The 25,579-nt window shown below is 40.8% G+C and overlaps 1 protein-coding gene across 3 annotated transcripts in view; it reads left to right on the top strand.

The window, feature by feature from the left end:
* Window positions 1–25,579, top strand: part of LOC120309983 (cyclic AMP-dependent transcription factor ATF-7) — a 136,305-nt gene that overhangs the window by 36,262 nt on the left and 74,464 nt on the right. For all 3 annotated transcript variants that reach the window (XR_005557234.1, XM_039347800.1, XM_039347799.1), the window contains exon 2: window positions 8,460–8,524. Coding sequence is in view for 2 of the 3 variants with exons in the window: in XM_039347800.1 (XP_039203734.1) it covers window positions 8,477–8,524 (48 nt within the window). In the remaining variant the exon portion in view is untranslated. The remainder of the gene's footprint in view (window positions 1–8,459; window positions 8,525–25,579) is intronic.

Here is a 25,579-nt window from a genome sequence, read left to right as displayed (position 1 = left end):
CATTGTCACAGCATCCCAGGATTCACGCCTTTCTTAAGGGAGCCTCCAATACAAAACCGCCCTTAGTGCACAGGTACCCCTCATGGGAACTACCACGGGTTCTCCAGTCTCTTACTAAGGCGCTATTCGAGCCCATCAAGTCTTGCACCCTGAGGGCCCTATCCTTCAAAGTAACCTTCCTGGTCGCCATAGCCTCGGCCAGATGCATTTCTGAGCTCGCGGCTCTGTCGGTCAGGGAGGATCTTTGTACCTTCCATCAGGACTGGATGGTTCTCCGATTGGACCCATCCTTTGTACCCAAGGTTAACACCCTGTTCCATAGGGCCCAAGAAATCGTCCTACTGGATTTCTGTGCCAACCCGTCCCATGCCCTGGAACGGCAGTGGTACACACTGGACGTTCGGAGGGCACTACGACACTATATCAAACGAATGGCGCCCCTCCGCAAATCGGAAGCTCTCTTCGTCTCATTCCACCACACCTCTAGTGGACGGAAGGTGTCCACCTCAACCATAGGCAGGTGGATCAGGCTCTGCATTGCAGAAGCGTATCAGTTGCTTTCTCTACCAACACCAGGACAAATCACAGCGCATTCCACTCGCAGCGCTGCAACCTCCGCAGCATGGGCCACAGAGGCCTCTATCAAGGAGGTTTGCAGGACAGCAACATGATCTTCGCCCTCCCCTTTCATCCGACATTACAAGATAGACCGTTTGCCTCCGCGGACGCCTCCTTCGGAAGGAGGGTCCTGCAACAGGTAATCTATACAAACACAGCTTCGGCCTCTTCTGATTCCCACCCATTGGGACAGTGAGGCTTTGGTATATCCCATTGGTGGATTCTACATCTCCAGTCCTGGAGAAGGGGCGTTGTCTTACCTGAACGCCTTTTCTCAGCACAGAGACGTAGAATCCACTCCCACCCTTAAAAATCATAAGTCATATTAGGGAACCAGGAGCCATCACGTCAAATTGTAGTCAGCTGCTTCGCCTCTCATCAAGAATGGGGAGTGGTTACCCCAGGACGGGCGTGACATGTTGGCTGACCAGTTCTAATGGGCAGGACGGCAGAGTTAACCCATTGGTGGATTCTACATCTCCGTGCCGAGAAAAGGCATTCAGGTAAGACAACGCCCCATCTACTTATTTTGGGGTTTCATTTTTTTATTCTACCATTTATTTTGTATATACTTTTATTCATATTTTATTTATTCATTAGATTTGTGTGCCGCTCTTCTCATCTATATTATGCCATTGATGCTTTAGCATATTGGATGATTTTGTAATTCACCAAGAGTACTTTATTTATTGCGGGCAAAATAAATAAATAAAGTCTCCTTGGGAGATATCTGTGATATTGCCACATGAACTTCTCTTCCTCCTTTCTAAAAGCACTTCACTTCCATGCCCTCCTTAGAAAATGTGCTACCAAAAATATTTATTAGCAAGGACTAGAGACCCTCCCGTCCTCAGGAACAGCTGTGATATATTCTGTTGTAAAGTATCCTGGCCCCGCTGAAGGAAAATTGCTAGGAAAGCCATTTTTCTACTGCAGTTTCAACAGCCAAGTATTTGTAATTCCATATATTTCTATACTCATACCTTTCTTAAGCACACTGTTTTTGTGGCTTTCTTTGTGGTTTTCCATTCTGAAACTGCAAGAGTGGAGTATAATGGTATGTGAAAATGACCTTGGGGATAATGGAGTGTAATGTAAAGGGAACCTTGTTCCCTTCCTTTCCATCTTTTTACCATAACTTATAATTTTATATATTTATATATATTATATATGTGTGTGTATGTATTTGTGTATATATGTATATGTATATATATTTGCATTATTGGTTTTAATTTTGTAAGCCTCCCAGAGTCGCCTTGTGGCTAGATAAGCAGTAAATAATTTTAATAAATACTACTAATAATGTCAGTCTACAGAAGGAGAGGCAAGACACATGAGAAATGTTTCAAGAAGGGGAAACTTCCTAGATTTCCAGAGTGTAAAAGGAAAGAAGAGGATAAATAATTTCAGTCCTGCAAGATTCTGTTAATAATAGAATTGGTATTCATAGCTGTGCTTTTTATGTGGACTACCTGAAAGGGGTAACATGGAACTATGCCCTCCATCTGAAGCATGGTCAGGATCTTCTAGCTTTGCCTCTAGAGCAAGTCTATTGTCTATTGCTCTATCACTAGTGTTGAAAAAGCAGCATAGTACATTCAATACACTGTTTTTTGTTTCACATTGGAATTGAAAATTACTACATGACAAAAAAAGCAATGATTTTATCAATGGAGCCATTTAAACTACTCTCTGCTGGTGGGAATCCAAATATGTTAGTTCTCCTGCTTATATTTAAATACAGTGTTGGCGCAAAAGTCCGATACTTTTGGTGCACATGATACAAGTCTTCTCATTTTAGCACACCCATGTAGAAGCACACTGTTGTATAAAGAAGCAAAAGGTATTTGATTTTCTCAGCCCCTGCTTCTAACAATCATATTAACATTAGAGGTTTTGACTCCCTGAATAGAAGCTTATGCACTTGAAAACAGCCTCACAAACAGTTATAAGAAAACCCAACTAAAATTGCAGCATATGAAAGGAAAGGGCAGCATAGCACAATACCTGCATTGTACAAATGGTATTGCTGTTGTTATAAAAGTGTGTGAGAGCAAAAGGAATGTAGAAGGGAAGGAGATTCTAAAATCCATTGCATGAAAAATAAAATACAATTACTGAAGATAGAGTAGATATACTACTATTCCAGATTCACCTTATTTTTGCCTTCAGTTTTTATTGAGCCTCGTGATAATTTTGTGGCTTTTTAAAAACTTTTAATAGTCCAATGTAGTTTCCTGAATCAATTATATATTGTAGTACATTACTGTCAAGGTGCAATTTGTGATCTCTGTAAATATTCCAGGAGTCTACCTTAACATATGTCTTACCTCCTCCGAATAAGCTAACAGTGTTTTACTTTTTTCTCCTTAGTTTTACATTTGTACTTCCTCAGTATAGAGATATAATACTCCCCCATGATGAAATAATGTACAGTTTCCTGTTTGTGAAACTGGTGAGGTAGACCTCTCCTAACATTCACAACAGTGTGCTACAGCAGTGTTTCCCAAACTTGACAATTTTAAGGCATGTGGACTTCAAGCATTTCTGGCTGTGGAGTTCTGGGAGTTGAAGTCCACATGCCTTAAAATTATCAAGTTTGGGAAACACTGTGCTACAGTATAGTAATACAGTGCTGGATTCTGGTTGGGAAAATCCAGATTTGAATATTACTTCCCTTTTAGCTCCAATGGGTAACAACTAGGTTAATGGCTAGCTGTCAGCCTCTCCTCTTCCATGGGATTGATCTCTCAGAAAAAATGATTGGGAAGTAGGGGCTATATTTGCAATTTGGATCTTTTGGAGAAAGCCTGAAATAAAAAGCACTTAAAAATCACAATGTAAGGGGTTTTTTTTTTAATATAAGGAGTATTTTGTATCATGCAGCACAGGTGTGAATTTTTATCAGAAGGGAATATATTTTGCTTTAGGTCTGGCTGTTGTGCTGTATGGTAACTGTGATGAGTGTGGATTTAGAAGCTATATTTATAGCATGGCACCAGCTGCTGCCCTTTGCAGATACCTTACGGCACAAACATGGACAAACTGAATCTTTGCTGCTGTGCAAGGAAATGGAGCTTTTTGTGAGGTGAGACTCTTTGCAGAATTCCCATCCTCAGAAATCCTATTGGCATATTAGGAGGCCAGTTAAAGCTGGGGTTTTTTTTTTTTTTCAGGAGACCTTTGAAATAATAGGCTGATATAACGGCTGATATTCTGTGCACTTTGTGTTCATTCATCTGGATGGTATCCATCCTACTATTCAGCTTACTATTTCAAAGGTTGCAATTTGAAATGCGGTATTGTGAGAACATGACCTGGAGGCTCTTCTTATCATACAAATCCTGATACAGATTTACAACAGTTCATTTAGTGACCATTCAAAGTTACAACAGCACTGAAAAAAGTGACTTATGACTGTTTTTCACACTTACGACTGTTGCAGCATCCCCCAGGGTCACGTGTTCAAAATTCATTTGCTTGGCAACTGGTTCACATTTATGATGGTTGCAGTGTCCTGGGGTCACGTTTTGTAACCTTCTGACAAGCAAAGTCAATGGGGAAGCTAGTTTTATTTAATAGCTATGTTACTAACTTAACAACTGCAATGATTCACTTAACAACAGTGGCAAGAAAAGTCATAAAACGGGGCAAACTCACTTAACAAATGTTTCAGTTAGCAATCTAAATTTTGGGCTCAATTGTGGTCAGCTCCTATGGATTTAAATCTGTTTTGTACATGAGATGTAATTGCCATAATGAACTGAGTGGGTTATCAAAGCAAAATTATTTGAATGTGGCCTTCCCTGCCCAACTCTGTAAGAAAATCTTGTAGCACTTGAAAACTGGTTTATTAAGTCTTGCTTTCTGACTTCCAAAATCTGATTATTGCATTCTTAGATTGGTGTCTGTACCAGATCAATCTGATAGCCCTTGGTCATATTGCAGTCTGTGGGAAGTGGGCAATGGGCAAATTTGTAATGGGAATGGCACAATCCTGGCAATAGAAGGGAAAACAGCCTCTTTGCTATTTTCCCCTTGGTCAGTGTTGGAGTCTATCCTTGTTTCTCTCTTGCCAAGATCTTTTATTTGATCTGGAAGTAGTGAAGAACTCTGAAGACTTCAAAAACCAAGTGAAGCCAAGTATAAACAGTTTTTTTAAAAGAGGTTTGGGTTTTTTTTTTTTTTTTTTTTTGCAAATCCTTCTGTTTTAATTTTAGCTATTTATTTTAATAACAACTTTAGCATGACTTCATATCTGGAAACTTTTAATTAATTCCTCCTTTATATTGAAAGTTGCAATGCTGAACAATTTAAAATAACAGTAATAATATAGCTTTTTGTTTTCACTAATGTATGCAGGCAACTTACTGAACATGTGAGAAAACAAGAAATTGGATGGGATAAATATCCCAATAAATATTGTCCCTACTTTAAATCCTGGATTAAGCAAAGCACTTGACAGAAAAAAAAAACTCTACAGCTCCCATATATATATTTCTAGCCTAGCATTTTCAGTGTGACAGCCATTGTGCCTGTTAGAAAATTTGGGAGAAATAGTTAGAACACATCTATAATGGAAAGCTATTTTAGAAGATGCTATTTCATATTTTGAGAATTCTTGGTGCAAATTAGTTGGAGTTCCATTCAGTGTAAAGGAAATGTATTTGAGTTCCATGTTGAAAAGGACTAGGAGTTGAAACTATTTTCCCAATATACAAGGGAATAAATAGCGGATTTCAGTTTTTTAGTATGAAATTAATGTTGAGGCTAAATAACAAAATGTGTGTTCTGTGTCTGTTAGAGATTTGGAAAATTTCAGTCACTATAGCTCATTCTTTAAGGCTGCAATTTATTGGTCCATTCCAGTAAGCCAACAGAAATCAGACAGAATAAAAAATGCAGTGCATGTGGTACTTACTCTAAGCCAAAAGAGTAAATCTATAATAAATGACCAGTAAGTATATTAACTTTTCCTGGAGAAGCTCTGTCTATGTGATTACTAAAGGTCAGCACTGATTTGATGGCACATAATCAAAGTGTATTAAAATAATATAAAATAGTAGTGAAATATAATTCTTCTAAATTCACAAGAAGGTATTTTAAAGTTACAAATATAGCACATGTATTAAAATGTGTAAAGACAAATTCCGGATTATTTGCCAGTGGTAAAAATTTTAGTTATGCATTGTGATCCACTCTCATCATTTTAAGTAGTTTGATCAATAATTTGTTGAAAAAAAAAAACCTTCCTCAAATGTGCAATTAATCCTACTTTGCAATTTCCACTGAATATCACAGATTGCTTAAAAAGAAATATCATTACAGGATACAGATTGCTTCAACCATGATTTCTTTTTCTCAGACCTATGTTTTGGAGAATTGAGAACATTATCACCTGATGCAGTCAGCATGAACATTACAAAAAAATAGTTTGCAGGCAGATGCAGTTGTATACTCTCAGATACAAAAAATAATGTGCATTTAAATTAGTTGGGTGCATTTGAAATTGCACTTGCTGAAGATAACTAGCCTGTGAAACAGGGGAAGTTGTTTAGAAACAGTATTTACAGGATTCCAATTCAGCAATCAACAGTTTCCAACTAACTAACTTCTTAATTTAGGAAAATATATGGAAACTTCATGAACAGTTACAGTACAACTAGTCTTCAACTTATGACCACAGTTTGGAAGAGAATTTTTGTTGCTAAGCAAAGCGGCTGTCATTTTACAACTTTTAGGTGTGTGTCATGTATGTGTTTCACTTTGAGAGCGGGCAACTAAATTTCATTTTTGATGTGTGCCGTTGTGCCCATAGTAAAAAAATGACAATAAAGGTTATTCTAGCCTAGCCTAGCCTAGCCTAGCTTAGCTTAGCTTTGTTTAGTTTTTATTCCCACGGTTGTTAAATGTTAAATGAATTGTTAAATGAATGAGTTGTTAAATGAATCACTGTAATTGTTATATGAATCATGCGGTTGTTAAGCAAATCCAATGTTAAGCAATTTTCAGAAGTGGTTTCAAGTGGTATGCCACTGTCTCCTTCCTAAGGCTGAGAGAAAGTGACTCCACAAGGTCACCCAGCTGGCTTTGCGCTTAAGGTAGGACTAGAACTCAAGTTCTCCTAATTTCTAGTTTGATGTCTATACCAAACTGAGTCTCTGTAACTACGAGCAGTCCTAGACTTAAAAACCACAATTGAGACCAGAACTTCTGTTACTAGGTAAGTGAGTTGTGTCTGATTTTATGATCTTTTTTTGCTACAGCTGTTAAGCATATCACAGCAGTTACTAAATGAATCATGCAGTTAATCCAATTTCCCCCATTGACTTTGGGAAGCTCATAGATAGTGATCACATGACCCAAGGATGCTGCAACAATCATAAATACAGGCCGATTGGCAACACCAGAGTTTTTGATCGAGCGGCTGTAGGAATCAAGGTCTGATTGAAAGTCACTTTTTTCAGTACCATTGTAACTTCAAACGGTTACTAAAAACTGGCTGTAAGTCAAGAACTGTATGCAGTAGCAATTTCTCTGAAGAAATAGTAGTAATTTCTTTATACTGTAGTGGTTTCACTATTAAAAAGCTGGGCGGGATGGAGGAACGGTCATTTTTAAAATTTGCGGAGTAGAGGCTTCTTTTGTTTCCACTTTTTGTTACTAAGAATAGTTTCACATGCAGGGTAACAGGACAGATATTTTAAATTCTTTTACAGTGTCAGATGACAGATCATTTTTGTCATCACTCTTGCAGTTTTACCATCAGGGAGTTAGATTACTGCTTTGAGAAAATGGAGCTTCATTCCTACAATCCTGTTAATAATTACAGATTTGTAGTTCTCTCCTATTAAAAATACGGATTCCGCATCGAGAAGAAATGAATTTATCCCTCCATAACTTGGAGATAGAGTGTTGTGTATTGTACAATCACTTTATAAATATGTGTGTTTATCTGTGCTGTGGTGATCACAAAAAACCAAGGCTGCCTACCTTCAGAAGGATAATAAATAATGCATGGTATTTTGTAATCCAGCTATCTTCATTCTGTGGCAGGAATTGAAGATTAAGGCCTGAAAAGCGATCTGAGTGTAGTCTAAAGCAGAACTGAGATTTTGCTAAGTTTTGCAATATGTCTGTTTCTTGAAATACTGAATCTTTCCGTGATTCCTAAACAACATGTTCTCACTCTGGAAGGAGTCTAGACTACTTGAAATATCAGGATGTACATAGTATCCGTGGTCCAGATGTTTTCAAGGATCTGAGCTTTTCTGCTACTTCACTATTGGTGTTAGCTAAAGGGTTAAGAAAAAACTTCCCAATGGTAAAAACTGGAAGAGAGAGACAATTTCTCAGAGAGATGCTGAGTTGCCTCTTAACTGGATGAATTCAGGAAACTGGACAAGTCATCTATCTGTCTAGAATATTTTAATTTGAATTCCTATACAATACTGAGCAGGGGATTGGAATCAGACCTCCTTGGCCCCTTCCAACTCTGTGATTCAGTGATTCTAAATAACAGTTGCATTAGTGCAGTGTGTGTGTGTGGCTTACGTGCCACTGCCTGTGTTGCACATTTTTGTAGAAGTACTTCTGGCCCAAACTGGGAGCCAGGCAGACCTTGCTGCTCAGTATCTATCTATTCCCCCCCCCCCAGAATTCTCATTGTCTTTCCTTGTCCCCACCTCTTCGCCCCATGTGGTCTGTTCAAGCATTTCATTCATATTGATGAACTGCACTCCTAAAAAGTACTACGCTTTTGATATTCCGACTTAAATTTTATCTTCAGCTAACTTAATTATTTTTTTCTCCTTCTTTCATCCCCTTTTTCCCCTTTGCAGCTCAACTGTGGAAAAATATGGGAGACGACAGGCCGTTTGTGTGCAGTGCCCCCGGCTGTGGACAGGTAAGTTTACAGTATTCTCTGCTGTTAGTATATTATTATGAATCAAAGTGGCTGTTTTATCACCAAGGCAAAGAGTTTAAAGCCAACGTCTTATGTGATTGCTGGAGATAATCAGATTGGAAGATTTGCCGTGTGTAAATCCTAGTTATGAGCATGTGCAAGAGCCCTGAAGTAATGAAATTTGCCTGATATGCCTGGCGTTTCGCTGCTTTTTCTCTCTTCTTGTATCTCACATCTAATAGTAATCACAGAATATAGAGGGAGGAAATCCTATAATTGATATCTAGATAACATAATCTGAAAGCATAATACGATTTAATAACATTTCTTGGGGTTTTCCCCTCAAACATATATTTATTTCTCAGGGAAAGTTTAGAATGTCTTTAAGCTTATTTTTTAAAGCGCATATTGTTCCATAGCAAGATACTACATTTTCTTTTTACAATAATATTCTATATTATTTAAAAACATGCCCAAAAGGATAAAAGGAGAATAAAAAATAAAAGCCTCCAGGCATATAATCTATACAAGGATACTCTTCAGCAAAATCATTTAAACGTTAGCCTATTTAAAATAGTATTTCAATAGTTTTAAGAAAATAAGTTGACATTTGCTCCTGGATGAACACATTTATTTTCAAATGGAGACACAAATAAATAAGCCTTGTTTACATTCAGAGGGTATGAGTGAAGGCTTGTACTAGCTGTGGTAATAATCTTCGCCATTAAATGGCTTCAGATGTGCACATAGTACACTGAGATTCAGATTGCAGTATGTACAGTTTGTCCTCGACTTACACCAGTTCATTTACTGACCACAGCAGCATCCCCATGGTCACATGATCAAAATTCAGATGCTTGGCAACTGATTCACATTTATGACCATTGCAGTATTCTGTATTGATGCGATTACCTGTTGCGCCCTTCTGACAAGCAAAGTCAATGAGGAAGCCAGATTCACTTAACAACGATGCAACTATCTTAACAACTGTAGTGATTCATTTAACAACTGTGGCCAGAAAGGTCTTAAAATGGGGCAAAATTCACTTAACAAACGTTTCACTTAGCTACAATGATGTTGGGCTCCATTGCGGTTGTAAGCCGAGGACTACTTGCATATAAAAAAATACAGGTAATCCTCAACTTATGACCACAATTTGGACCGGAATTTCCATCATAAGTCATTCTCGTCATAGGTCAAGTCAGATCTGATTTTACAACAATTTTTGTGGCGGCTGTTAAGCAAATCATCATGGTCCTTAAGTGAATCCAGCTTCCCCTGTGGCCATTTTTTCCAAAACTCAGCAGACGTTTCAAATTATGACCACATGATGCTGCTGATGCTGCAACCAGTGATAAATGTGAGCCATTTGCCAAGCGCCAAATTGTGATTGTGTGACCGCGGGTGTGGTGCAATGGTTGTAATGCAAGTACAGGTCATAACTTTGAACTGTCGTTAAACAGACAGCCGTAAGTCGAAGGCTGCTTCTAAGTCCAAAGGAATTGTCTCTATGAGTGCTTAGCTGAAGGGCTTAATTAATGCTTAACCTATACGTGAGTGTATTAGGTTTTGTAATGAGATACATAATTCAATTATTATATATGCTTGTGAAAACGAAACTACCCAGCAACTCTATAAACTCTTATCTGCACATATCTGTTGAAATCAATGAGACTTAATCCTGAATTAGCATCAATCAATCTGGATAGCTTGCATGGTGGAACAGCTGATGTTATGCTATATTTGTAAGGCTCTGAAGTTCCTTGTGGAATACAAAGAGATACTTTCCATAGGTGGTCAGAGCAAGGTAAAGACCTCTATAGAGGTTTAAAACAATTGCAACAAAATTAAAGAGATCTTGATGGCCTGTTTGTCCAAATTTGAAACAAATTCTTGCTTAAAATTGTCTGGTGATAAACAGTGGTATTAGAACAGTACACTTCAGCATTTTCCTAGATCGGTTATTTTGTAATCCAGATTAACTATATTTTATCATTGCTGGATTAGTTGAACTATTACCATTTTCAGTCTTTCTGAACCATCCTATATGATCCACTGCAGATGTTGATATTTAAACTGAATAATTTTAATTAGCCGTCTGAAGTTTGCTTCTTTTCACCTCATACTCCTGTTTTAATATTTTTCCCGATTTTTTAATTCCTTATTATATGTATGTTATGATTTATAATGTTAAATGAATGACTGAAGCTGAAGATTGGCCAGAAAACAGGGACTTCAGGGACAAAGTAAAAATGGGATAAATGTTGATAACTGTTGCTAAATGACTTGCTTTTAAAGATGATTTATTCTTAGGTGGTCGTATGGTTGTTGTTTCTCCAGCACTGGAGATGGATAATCCACGCAGTGGGTTGAGACTGTATTCCTGGCCAATCAGATCAGTCAGCCAAAGTTGCCACACCCCGTCTTGGACCATGATCCTTAGTCTTGACTGATCTGGCCATACAGAGACACCTACAACTTTTGGCTCCTGGGCAGGTATAGTTCCTTTCCATTAGGGGGGATTTTTTCTAGTAGCTGAAATTGCTTAGTTTCAGTTAATTAGAGATAATTTAATTCAATTTAATTGATCACTCAAAAATTTCCTTGCTAAATTGTAAGACTCAGGAAGTCAGATTCCTACAGGGGAAACCACCCCCACTTAAAAGGGGGAAATCCCTAACTCCCCTCCCTAACCCAAAAACCCCAGCCACCTTCCAGCAGCCGGCAGCCGCCTTAAACAAACGGGGAGGCTCGGGCAACCCCTCGCGTTTAAAACAAACAAAACAAAAAAGACAGAAAGGCAAGCAGTTAGCGAGGGAAGCGGAGGACAAAGGGGACGCATGCTGAGAGGGAGATTGATTAAGGGAAACAGCTGGCGTGCGAAGGAACAGTCTTTTCACTCCAGGCTGCTCAGGATTTTTTAAACGAGGCGCCATTGTCTGCACAGCTGGAAGCACGCGCAGCTCTTTGTTACAACCGCACGTGGCATAGGCAGCCTTGTTAACACATGCGCAGTAGTCTCCTGGCAGCGGCGGCCATATTTTTTGTCCAAACAGGGGAGTTAAAGCTCACTGAGAAAGCTAGGTTCAGCCGCTGGAGTGAATTAATAGGCAAGCAGTACTGGGGTACTAAAGCATCTATTATTCATTCAGAGACATTCAAATCAGACACATAGCTACTGGTTCCAGGACTTGGTGTCTTCTACCTAAAGTAAATAAGAACCTTTCATAACTAACTGTGTTTAGTTGCCTTTGGCTCCTTCCAGACTTCGGGTCCCCCATTAGTGGCCCGTACGCCTCTGGATTTAGTGGTGGGTTCCAGGCATCCCCAGTCGCGTGCCTGTCCTTACCCACCATAGTCAAGCCGGGTTCCAGGCATTCCCATTAGCGTGCCTGTTCTTATCCGTGCACAGTGACTAACTCTGACAATTTTGCAGAGTCTGCTCCTGAGTTCCAGACGCCCCCAGTAGTGCGCCTGTCCTTACTCAAAGTTGGAGCTCTCCTACTACCTGGGTCCCCCCTATCGCGGCCCAGCGTTAGTGGAGAATGGAGGAAGCAATCATTCCCTCCACTGGAGCCCCGCCTTCATCCTCTGGAGCACCTGCTTCAGAGGATTCGGAATCCTCTGCAGCCCCTAGAAAGGCTGCAAGGAAGTCATCAAAGAAGGCTGACAAACAGGCAATCAGAAGACACCAAGCCCTAGAAAAAGAGTTCGACAGAGCCCAGAAAAGGGCCAGAATTGAAAATAGGCAGAATGGGGGAATAGGTCCTGATCTACCGCTGGGTCTCCCTTCATCCCCACGGGCCATTTGGTCATTAGGGAGCTCATCACAGTCCCAAACAGAGGGTGGGATAGGCGAATTCTCATCGCTCTCCCGATCCCCCTCCCCACGGAGGTTACAGGAAACCCCGAGGACCATGCTAACCACAGCACCTGCAGGGTCGCAGGCAATGGTCACTCCTCCTGCATTGACGGGGGATCTGCTAGCTACCCTAATAGCACAGGCAGTGGACCGTGCATTTGAGGCCAGGGCTCAAACTTCAAAAGCCAAGCCTCTAGGACTTAGAACGAGGCATCGGGAGGAAACGGAGGACCATCAGGACCTCTCCTCCGTCTCAGACTCGTCGGTCTCTGAGGAAGCTTACCTGGACCAGCCAGGTACGTCACAAGGGATTCAAATGTCTGAGGAGGAGGAGGACACCTCACCTCAAGGGCCGTCCTTCAGCGGCCTGTTTAACCCTTCTCTTTTTGTTACTATTCTGCGCAAGGCTGAGGCCACAGCCCATCTGGGGCATGGGACACCAGCGGAGCCTGTCACAGTTGACACGGAGGCTGAGCCGACGTTCGCCGAAAAGGTAACCACTCAACACCGCATACCATGCCCGACCATGTTCCTAAACACAATAAGGAAACAGTGGGCAGCGCCAACCTCCCTACCGCTTCCTAGCAATGCGGAGAGGAAGCTATTTAACGTAGCAAGGGAGCTAGAGGGAACATTGGAGGTGCCGGTGGTGGACGAACCCATAGGTCCCCTGATATCGGACACGGCCATATCAGGAGATTTTGCTGAGGCTCTTAAAGCCGAGGACCGAAAGAGTGAGTCCAACTACAGGAGAACGCACCAGGCAATAGCTTGGGCTACCAGGGCGTCTACCTCCGCGTCCTTTTTCACCAGAGCCACACTTTGTTGGCTCCGTGAGTTACAGGGCCGGGTTCCCATGGAAGATATACGCACTCACCAGGAACTCAGCAAAATGGTAGCGGCCACGGAATATGCGTCGGACGCAACACTTTTAGCGACCAAGTTTTCAGCCAAGGCAATGGCGGCAAACAACACGAGCAGGCGCATCCTCTGGCTAAAGAACTGGCAGGCGGATACCAAATCCAAGTGGAAATTGGCTTCGGCTCCGTACCAAGGGGCAAAGCTGTTTGGTGAGGCACTAACGCCATACCTGACAGAGAACAAGGACAAGCGCAAGGTCCTTAAACACATGCTTAAAAGGCAGGACAAGAGACCCGGCTCCTGGGGAAGGAAACAATCCTTTCGTACGGAAGCCAGGGTCAACTACTTTCAAAATTCCCAACCCTTCCAAGCTAGACAGGATAGGGAAAGACAGGGGGACAGTCAGAACACAAGACATAGGCAAACACAGGGAAGACGGCCCTTTCGGGGGAACAACCGCCCCTTCCGCCGTACCAGATGACTCCCGCCCAGACCTTCCCATAGGGGGCAGACTAGCAGGGTTTGCTCCCCAGTGGGAAGAGACCACCACGGACGTATGGGTCAGGAACACCATACGTCATGGTCTATCTCTAGAATTTCTCTCAAAGCCCCCGAACCGCTTCCGCCCGTGCCCCTGTCCCACAAACCCAACAAAGAGAAGGCTCATGAACGAGGCCGTTCAGCACCTTCTAAACATACGGGCCGTAGAGCCGGTGCCTATGAACCAGAGAGACCAGGGGTTTTATTCTATCCTCTTCGTGGTCCCAAAACCCTCGGGGGGTTGGAGAGCCGTTCTGGATTTAAAAAGGCTAAATTTCTACATAAAATACCGCAAATTCAAAATGCAGACACTACGCTCCATCCTTGGAAGCGTAAGGAAAGGGGATTTTCTGGCATCGATCGACCTCACGGAGGCATACTTGCACATCCCTATCTCTCTGGCTCACCGCCGCTTTCTACGGTTTGCCTACAGGGGGCACCATTTTCAATACAGGGCACTTCCATTCGGCCTGTCATCAGCGCCCAGGGTGTTCACCAAGATTCTGGCGGTTCTGGCAGCACAACTAAGAAACGTACCAGTCAGAGTCCAGTGCTACCTGGACGATATTCTAATCCAGTCATCGTCCGCCCAGCAGTCTCGGGCGGACCTAAAGTTAGTGATAAAAATGCTGCAGGACCACGGCTTCTCGGTGAACTTTCCAAAGAGCCATCTAACCCCAACTACGAGAATACTCCATCTGGGAGCGGTCATAGACACAAAGGAATGCAAGGTGTACCTATCACAGGAATGCCTCAGCAGCATAAAGAAAGCCGTAAAACAGGTAAGCCGCGGTCAGTCAGTGACGCTGGTCTGCCTCTCCCAGCTGCTAGGGAAGATGATATCGACCATAGCAATAGTTCCTTGGGCAAGGCTGCACTCAAGAGAACTGCAGTGGTTCATGCTCCCATTTCAGAGACAACAAATCAGTGCATCCCGGAAGAGGGTAGGCATACCTCTGAGAGTACGACACTCCCTCAGGTGGTGGCTATCTCCAGCTCTCCTCAGGGGGTCCCCCTTCAGGGAACCAGACAGAGTAGTAGTCACAACAGATGCGAGCTTATTCGGCTGGGGAGGCCACTTGGGGACCAAGTGGACACAGGGCCGCTGGTCAGCGGTGGATCTCCGACACAACATAAACTGGCTCGAGCTGCGGGCTATTCACCTAGCGTTAAGGCATTTTCACAGCAGCATAAAAGGCAGGCACGTACTGGTCCTGACGGACAACGTGACAGCCAAGGCCCACATAAACCGTCAGGGGGGCACACACTCTCGCTCGCTCTCGGCCGAGGCCCTCCTACTGGGGGCCTGGGCGGAACAAAATCTGGCCTCCATAAAGGCCGACCACATATCGGGGGAGGCAAACATCCAAGCAGATCTGTTGAGCAGATCAACAATAGATCACTCGGAGTGGCAACTACACCCGAGGATCTTCAGGGAGGTCTGTCACCGCTTCGGGCTTCCCCAGGTGGACCTTTTTGCCTCTCCTTCCAATGCCCACCTAACTCGCTTCTTCTCCCGATTCCCATCCAAGGGAGCAGAGCAGACGGACGCGTTACGGAGCCCATGGCTAAGGGGGCTTCTGTACGCGTTTCCACCCTTACCTCTCCTTCCGGCGGTAGTACGCAAGATTCTGCGGGAAAGGGCCGAGGTAATCCTTGTGGCCCCTTATTGGCCAAGGAGACCTTGGTTCGCAGAATCCATGGCGGATTCCTCCGGAGAGGATCTCCCTCAAGCAGGGGGAGATCTCCCACCCAGAGCCACAATGGCTACAACTAGCCGTCTGGCTCTTGAACGGTCAATTTTAGCCAAGGGGGCTTGCTCACAGGGTGTAATTAGGGTCATACAGGCATCAAGGCGCCCCTCCACGAACCGTATCTACGAGGCCACGTGGAGAAGCTTCCAATCATGGTGCTCTAAACAGGAATTGTTACTCGAAGGGATCACAATTCCCAAGATCCTAGAATTTTTACTAGATGGCCTAGAGAGGGACCTCTCGCCAAACACACTGCGCAGGCAAATCGCCGCCCTCTCAACTATACTTTCTGCCAGCCCCGGTGAATCCTTGGGCAAGCATCCCTTAATACGATCCTTCCTCAAGGGGGCTGCAAACATCAGACCGCCAACCGTGCACAGGTATCCATCGTGGGAACTACCACGAGTACTACAAGCTCTTACCAGAGCGCCCTTCGAACCACTCAAAACATGTGACATTCGCTATCTGACCCATAAGGTAGCATTCTTGGTAGCCATCACGTCAGCTCGGCGGATATCCGAGTTAGCTTCTCTCTCAATGAGGAAGGACCTGTGCCATTTTCACAGGGACAAGGTAGTCCTAAGAATAGACCCTTCATTCATTCCAAAGGTCAACTCCCTTTTTCACAGATCACAGGAAATAGTCCTACCAGACTTCTGTCCAAACCCAGCTCATCCCCTGGAGCAACAATGGCACACCTTGGACGTACGCAGGGCACTAAGACATTACATTTCACGCACAGCGGAATTCCGACGCTCGGAAGCGCTTTTCATATCCTTCCACCCCGCTACTAGGGGCCGGAAGGTCTCGTCCTCTACCATCGGTAGGTGGATTAGGGCATGCATCACTGGGGCATACCAGGCGGAGTCCTTGCAAGTCCCCAAGCATATCACGGCCCATTCCACAAGGAGTGCTGCCACCTCAGCAGCATGGGCCATGCAGGCTTCTATTGAAGAGGTATGCAGGGCAGCCACTTGGGCCTCGCCCTCTCCATTCATTCGTCATTACAAAATCGACAGGTACTCCTCTGCAGAGGCCTCCTTCGGTAGGAGGGTTCTCCAGCAGGTGCTAGACCAAAGTTGCACACGGGACCAGTCTATTCCCCAACCCAAGGGACAATAGGCTTTGGTATGTCCCACTGCGTGGATTATCCATCTCCAGTGCTGGAGAAGGGGCGTTGACTTACCTGAACGCCTTTTCTCAGCACGGAGATGGATAATCCACACCCACCCTTATAGACTAGAATAATAGGGTATATTTAGTGGAGCCAAAACGTCTTACTGTCAGTCAATGGCTGCGCTCGAGTCAAGACTAAGGATCATGGTCCAAGACGGGGCGTGGCAACTTTGGCTGACTGATCTGATTGGCCAGGAATACAGTCTCAACCCACTGCGTGGATTATCCATCTCCGTGCTGAGAAAAGGCGTTCAGGTAAGTCAACGCCCCTTTTCTTTCCTGACTCAGTTATGGAAGTAACTAGTACCCAGTGTTGATCACTAGAGACAAAAAATGTGGCACTAAAACCAATGTTATTCCATAAACTAGTAGACCTGGCTCATGTAAAATGCTGAAGGCATAATATTTTTTTTAGTAGCACATTGTATGACATTATCTAGAACATTGGAAGAGACCTAGTCTAATCCCTTACTTGATACATTAATTCACAGTTATGGCAAACCAAATAGATAGTTGCCCAGACCCTGTTTAAAGGCCTCCGTAGGACTATACAATGAGTCTGTATTGCAGTTATTATAGTCAAGACTCTTCTACCACCCCGAAGGATAATAAACCTAGTATGACATAAACATATGTAGATATAGGTCCCTAGAGATGCTAATTCCATAATCATGTTAATAAGAAGTCTTTAAGGAAGAGATGGGCAATCTTTTTAATTTATTAAGGGCTGCATTTCCTCAGGGGTAATTGAAATTGTGGAGATTGCATTTAAGCAATATTGAAGAAAGTGGTGTATTTCTTTTGGACACTTTCTCCCTCCCTCCCAAGAGCAGACTTCAGGGAAAGCGATAGTATCTCTTATCATGTCTGAACTGAGAGATGGCTTTTGAACTAATCTAAAGGCCCTATGTGTCCTTTCCCTTCTTTAAAAATATATGTATCAATAATATGCTAAGTTTGCCTTGATACTTAGAGTCATGATGCTCTCCTGTAAGATTCTGTTAACAATTAGGTTGTGGTATCTAGCAGATGTATTTTTAGTATATCCTTTCATGTATCATGAATTTATCATGTATTGGAGATGAATAGCTATAAGTTTGTATGAGTCTGTGTATGTCAAGGACATAAAATTATTGAAATGACAGGAAGATAATGACCACTAACATATGACTACCATGTGTCCCTTAGCATTTGCAGATGTGTTCTGCCCTTTGAAATATTATGATTTTCAAATATAATGGAAGTATTTCAGAGCAACAGTCCAGTGACAAATTCATCTGTACTGAAGATCCCTTGAATTTTTCCATATTATTTCTTAAATAAAAGCAGAAGGAAAGCCATTCTGTAGCAATTTATCCTTTTTATTTCCTTTATTTGGAAATTAACTTACTACTTTTCAAAATTGTGGTATGGTGAGGGCTCAGATATGTAGTAATTTCATTTGATTCATCAATGTGCTCTTTTATAAAATTCGACTGTACAAGGAGAGGAACTGATTCTGCCCTACACTGTCATCTTGATGCTATAATTTTGTTTTATTTTATTTTTGTAGTTTGGGAAATCCCGAACCAAAAAAAAATACCTAGTTCTATATGGCTATATTTGTTCATAATGCTAAGTTGAGATTCATTTTATTTATATTTATTGAACAAAACTGAGTTTTGCAGATGAGCAATGTAAACATGGCTGTTTAAGCAGTCGATTTCTTGTTCATGTTCTCCATTTCCTTTGTTAGTATCACAAGAAACAGGTTAAGCACAAAAACCAGAAATAGACCAGGGGGAAATATAATGATAAGCATTGTTGAAACAAGTCATGACTCATAAAACAAGTATAAATTTCTGAAAATAGCCATGGAAGCCAGCTGGATGACTTTGGGCTAGTCACTCTCTCTCAATCCAACTCACCTGAGAGGGTTGTTGTGGGGAAAATAGGAAGGAGAAGGTGTGTTGAATATGTTCACTACTTTGAGTTATTTGTAAACATAATAAAAGCGGGATATAAATAGATAGATAGACAGATAGACAGTCAGGCATATATAGCTGTCAACGAGCCTGATGGAAATAAGAATGGGGCAATTGATTACAGGAGGGCGGGAGCTGAATAGACCTGTAACACACTCGTTAACCAAACGATTGGCTTTGCAGAAACTATAAGAATGTGTTCCTCAATCCTGGCTTAAACTCTGACGATGCCAGCAGACGCTTGCGAAAGTTAAATTTTAAATAATTTTTTAGTCTTGATGATCTGTGTTTTTTGTTTTTGAATAGATAGATAGATAGATAGATAGATAGATAGATAGATAGATAGATAGATAGATAGATAGATAGATAGATAGATAGATAGATAGATAGATAAGAGTTCTTTGGAAAAAGAAACTTGGATTAGAGTCAAATATCCATAAGATATCACAGGAAGAGTCTCAATGTGTTTTTCTTCACTTCTGCTCAGAACTGTGTTTCACCCCATATCCAGACAAAACAACCCTATTTTGTTTTGCATACAGATCAAAGCATTTGGAACATGCCTTTTCAGTTCAGGCATGGATCACTTGAAAACAAATGCATGTGCACTCCTAACATACAATTAAGCAGACGCTGTTCTTTTTTAAAGTGAAAGCTTTCAATCAGGTTTCAGTTGTCTTTTGATTCCAATCACAATTCAATCTCTTTTATCTATGGTAAATATTACATATGGTTGCTAGTAACCATAGAATTCATGATAGGCAACCCATTGGTTTGTAGCGTTAATGAACCTTCAGAAGCCTTTTTTTCTCCCTTCTTCCCCTTCACTCCTTTTTTATATGTAGCTTTGGAGGGGAAAAGAAGGGCCTGAGTATCCTTGCTAGAAGTCCCAATATCTACTGTCTTTTTGTAGATTTTATTTTTAATAGTTTTCATACTTTTTAAAATAGTTAGTTATTGAGGGTTCTTGAGTATTGCTTCTAAGTACAGCATTTTAGTAAAATAACATTTTGGTTCTATTGATTTGCATCATTATATGTGTTTCATTGCTGATTGCTAAAGGCTTTTTATGATTTATATGGTGTTTAAGAAAAATGCAAACTTGTCTGAATATTTAGCAATTTGCCATTTAGACTCAGGATCTAGCCTGATAACTGCTTTAAACAATTTGGTGTTTGATTGTTGTTGTTTTTTTAAAAGCAAGTATATCGTAACTTAGAACATTAAAGGATTCACACAAATATCTAAACAAAAGTGGATTGTCTAAAAATTGAAGTTAATCAAATGAATAAGCTTTTTTTATTTAAAAACAAACAAACAGATAAATACATAATCTATTTTACCTCTGTTTATAATATGTGTGGCCTGGTATGTTAGTGCATAGTATTATAGATAAACCAGACATAAAACATACAAAATGTAATAGCAAGTAAAATAAAGTTGAAATGGAAATTGAAAAGAAGGCTGGCGAGTTTTTACTCTTTGGTCTTGAAAGCTGATGTTAAAATAAGTCATTTGGTATTTCAGTGCCTCTGGAATGTTACACAAGAGTATTTGTATATATCAATGGCATTCCCAATTCCTTCCATTATATTGTTTTCTGAAAAGTGTTATTACAGTTAGGGAGGTGATAGACTAAAATTGGATTAGGTGAAACTGCTTTCTATTCTACCATGTAATTCAAGCTATTGGACTTTTAATGGACCTATAAACATGTTTTTTCGTTGCTAGGTCTTCAATGACTGTTATTTTTGGATTCTGTACACGATCACTTCCCAGCAATAAGCTTGGTGTGACACAGCTGAATGTGTTGCTTCTTTCTTTTAAAAAATCCACTGAATGTCATTAATCTATTTTCTAAGAGGACAGATGGCACTTCTTTCCATTCCTCTCCAGATTTCTTCTTCCACCTGGTTTCCAAGTAGTTGCTCAACAAGAATATTTCTCATAAAAGGGAGTTTGGAGAGTTGAGACTTTCTGTGGCTCAATCAATAGGTTCTTCTTCAATTACATTTATGCCGTTTCTTCTATTACAATATGAAAAAAGTTATAAAACTGATTCTATGGAATAACTTTCTTTCAGGAGAAGGAAATTACAGGACAACAACAGCTGCGTATTCAGACAAGTGGACAATTACTAGCAAAGAAAAAAAATAGAAAAAATGTTTATCTAAAAGTCTGAAGTTTTTACCCCCACGTTCCTGCCAAAATCAGAATGCAGCCCCATCAAAACGGCCAATGATAACTAGGAGCGCAGTGATACCGGTTTGCTAATCACATTATAAATTAGAAAAATCCAGTGGATATTATCTTTTAAAAAATCATTGTATCTTCCCAATTGCTATTCATATCCTATTCTTTTCCACTTGCTAATACAAAACTGTATGGAAAATCAGCATGAAATATTTTCACTAAGTTAAGATATTATTTTAGAAAAGGCTGTCATGTACATATTTATCAAATTTATATAGCTGTCCATATCACCAAAGGCAATTCTGGGCAGCATATAACAATAGATAAAACCAAAAGTATAAAAACGCAAATACAAATATGAAAACCATACTAATAAATATCCTAAAACCTCAAAATAATAAAACAAATCACCCTCTCAACAATGGAGCCGTCTAGACAACTCTCCAGTTCTGTGGGAGCCCCTAGTGACATCTTGAAGGTCTTTTAGAATATCAAAAGGGATGTGGCCAATTTAATTTGGGGGGGGGAGGATATTCCATAAGGCTGGCATTACAGCAGAGAAGGTATGTCTCCTGGGACCCACTCAATGTTGATTCCTAGCTGATGGTAACTGGAGCATGCTTAAGGTGATTATTCTGAAGGCTAAAAAGGCTATTTAACAGCCAAAAGGGTAGTGAAAATAGTAATTCTGAAGGCGAGAAAATGTTTTTCAGCAACTTCAGAAAAAGGCAAAGGAAAGGGGTAGGGAGAGAGCCCAGGCCTACTGGGCATGTGGGGTAGAGAGAAGGCCCAACTCTCCCAGATGTGGGGGGATGGAGAGAAGTAGCCAGGGAGCTGAGCAAGTCCTCCAGGGCCATGTCAATTTTGTACGTGCCGGTGGGCAGGTGGATAGTTGAGAACCGGGAGGGGTAGCTATAGGTGGAGGAGTTGCAGCACATCTGCAGTTATAAGGGCAGGCATGCTGTCCTAAAGCGCCTAAATTTTGATCATGTGGACCACAGGGATACTGTAACAGCTATAACCTACTGTCATTTCAGACAGTCGCTGAATGAACAATCATAATTCAAGGACTACCTGTAATTCAGTCTGAAAGTGATTGTTTGGGAGCAATGTCAGGGAGATGCATGCACATATAGTAGATGAGCTGTGCAATATGAACTTCATTAGCTCTGAAATCACTAGGTGTCAATCCACTAGAATTGTTTAGTCAAATAACATTCCCCAGTCTTAATTGATACTTCTCAGTACACATCTTCATATACTTTAATTTCCCAAAATGATCTTGCTTGCTAACTAGGAAATTCTGGGAATTAAAGTCAATAACCTGGAGGGTGCCGTGTTGAGGAAAGCTAGAATGTAAAGTCTTTGTACTCTTGGATAAGTTGGAAAAAATTGCCATCTGTGAAGTAGTTCTGGTGGAAAATGTGTACATACAATATTCTACTATATACTGTTTCCACTTGAATTCTAATACTGGTATACTACACCTGCTTGCTTTTCTACATTAAGGGAAAAAATTCAAACCTTTTAGAGAGTCCAGTTTACATGATTTTAGTACATCTTACAACAGGCCAATGGAGAAGGTTTAGATTGTGATTGGCCGGTGAACTTTGTGACTGAGTAGTTTTAGATGCTTTAATTCTTACGAACCAGTAGAACGTGTCAGTAAACCATACTAATATAAAATTAGCTATCTTTTTAAAAAGTTGCCTTGAATGTGGAAAAAGTATCTATTGAGGCAAAGCCCATTTTCTCTCTGAGATTTGTCAGGATCTAAAACTTTCACCCTAAAGATAGTAGAATTATGTTGGAATGAATCCAGAAGTCCATTGGCTGCTGTTCCTGCCTGAAATAGTATGCCTTCTGTTTTAGTTACTCAGATTGATATACCAGCTGTACCATCAAGGTTTCTAAAGAAAGTGACTCCATATACCAACCACCTTTAGAAGTTACAGTATTGTGAACGGACGGCTGGAAAAAAAAATTCCTTATAGTTTGATTTAAAGCTGTTGCCACTGTAATTTTAACTTCCAGGATAGCATTATGAAGTACAGATGAGGAGGAAGGATTTTTGTTTCAGGAAAATTGCTTATCCATTCATGTCTACCCTAGTTCTTATAAGTTCTCCAGAGCTTCTAACCTGCATATTGACAACTTCAGCATAAATTAACACAAGAACCAGTTTGATCTAATGATTAGGACACCAGGCTAGAAACCAGGAGACCATGAGTTCTAGTCCCACTTTAGGCATTAAAGCCAGTTCGGTGATTTGGGACTGGTCATTCTCTCTCTCTCAGCCCAACCCACCTCACAGGATTGTTGTGGGGGAAATAGTAAGAGGAAGGAGTATTAGATATGTTCATGACTTTGACTTGTCTATTAAAATAATAAAGGTGGGATATAAATAAATAGTTTGCTTAGTTATTACAAGAAATGAGAGTTATCAATACAGGTGTAGTCCTTGACTCATAACTGGTCCTTGCACTTACAAACATCATAGCCATATGATCAAAATTCAGGTGTTTGGCCACCAGCTTGTATTTACAACAGCTTCAGTGTCTCTTCCTAGCCGGCTTCCAACAGGCAAGATCAATGGGGGAAGCCAGATTCACTTAATAGCCACATGATTCACTTTATAGCTGCAGTGATTTACTTAGCAACAGTAGCAAAAAAAAAAAAGTCATAAAATCAGGTATGATTCACGTAATAATGGCTTTGCTTAGTAATGGAAATTCTGGTCCCAACTGTGATGGTAAGTCGAGGACTACCTCACGGTCCAGACAGTTTTCTGGACAGTTGGATTTCTTTGTATAAACTACTTTTATATATTGAATCTAACATAGCAGTTCAGTTCAGTGGGTAAAATCCAGGTTTTGACCTGAACACTCCAACCATAAAAGACTAATGGTGTTGTTCACCTTTGTTTCTGTAGCTTGTAAAGCAGATTGTAATTTACATGTGTTTAGACAACAAAAGTCATCTATTATAGCAGCAAATATAGCATCATACAATTTCTAGCAGGAAGAAAAATCTTACAAAAAAACAGTCCTGTGTTTTGACTGAAAGTGTCAAGTTAAATGGATCCAAATAGTCTATTTGGCAAACATGCTGGACCGCCCTAGTGATGATTTAACATAATTTTCTAAAACTTATTTAAAATTCTCTGCATAATAAAACACACTTTCTGTAGAGCTGAATGTTTGTTATAAACTTTAGGAGTGTCCTTAAAACAAAGAAAGGTGTTGACCAAAACATACACTGATGGAACCTTCTCATTAGACCAGGAATATTTGGTTATATACATAACCAAATACTACCTCTAATAACAGGTATTATTAGAGATAGGATATGGCCTACTCTGGCTAAAGAAAGTTAATTCTGATTTTTGTTCAAGAAGCATCAGTGACTGCTTGAACAACCATCATGAAATACACAATTTCTAGCATGCTTGGGAGCCTTTGCAAGATGGTATTTTATGCCTGCTCACATTGGAGGGAAAATATACAGCATCTATGCCAACAGTGCAAATCCAAACTAGAGAAACTCAACCCCTATTTGTACTGTGGTCCTTTCCTTTGAATGGAAGCAATGCAGGCAGAACTTCAGAATTCTGCATCAGCTTTGGCAGTGATGCTGAGTATATGCAGCCCTTTAAAACATAAGCCAGCCTGTGTTTCTGCGCTAAAGATCTTAATTAAAGGATGCAATTTGTTCTTTACCTTGCTGTCTCAAATTAAACAGTTAATATTATGCATTCCTTTTTTTGTTACCCACTTCCTTAAAATCCAAGCATAGGACATTGTAGATAGCATTGTAAAGTACTTAAAGTAATTTGTCTGCTTTACTCTGTGCAGCTACCAGATAGAGATACTTTTTTTATGGAGTGGTACCACAATACTAGTTGCAAGGCAGAGACATTATACAGCCATCAAAGGGGAGGGGGGAACTTGGAATAGTTCACTTTTTAACACTTACCACAAATCACCATTTAGATGCTGATCGCATGACTACTTTTATGTCGACCATTTCCTCAAACAATTGTCTGCTTTTTAAACCTATCCCTTGGACAATTTATTCCTCCTTAAGCCACCAGTCCTAAGTGTGTCATCTGTAGAACAACCAAGAAATCGAAAGTTCAGAACCCGAATCAGACTGCAAAATATCTTGCCCCTCTTTGGGCTTTATTATATCCTCTTATCTTGTCTTATAATAGAAATAATGTTTATGGCACTAAAGCCTCAGCTTCACTTGGCATTTAACCAACCTCGAAAGTTGTTTATTGCTTTGTACGCTCTGCCACTATAACCATTATCCCTTAAATCTCTATTCTTTGGTAATATATGATCCAGCAAATGGCTTCTCTGATTGGCTAAACAATGGCATGACACTAAGGTATATTTTATAGCTGGTATAATGCAAACCTATATAGATTACTTTGGTCAACAAGCATTTGTATTAAAAAGGAAAGGTGGCCTTGGGAGGTGCCTCTTTTTCCCCCCCAGAACCTTTTAAGTCAGAATCTGTTCTTGCTGCCTTTGACTTCATACTAGCAAATCAAAAGGTTGCAGGAAAGGCCTTATTTTGCATATTGCTGCAGTCAGACACAGAAATGGGATTTTTCCCTTCCTGTAAGTGCTTTAATATGTTGGCCCCTGAAGGTTGATTCCTTCTACAAACTTCCTTTCAAATAGTTTTCTGAAAAATA

Source organism: Crotalus tigris, unplaced genomic scaffold (genome assembly GCF_016545835.1).
Source record: "Crotalus tigris isolate CLP2741 ecotype Arizona unplaced genomic scaffold, ASM1654583v1 scf7180000018101.4720394464:4744507, whole genome shotgun sequence".
Classification (NCBI taxonomy): domain Eukaryota; kingdom Metazoa; phylum Chordata; class Lepidosauria; order Squamata; family Viperidae; genus Crotalus; species Crotalus tigris.
The sequence above is the reverse complement of the archived record's forward strand: the minus strand, read 5'-3'. Positions and strand labels throughout refer to the sequence as shown.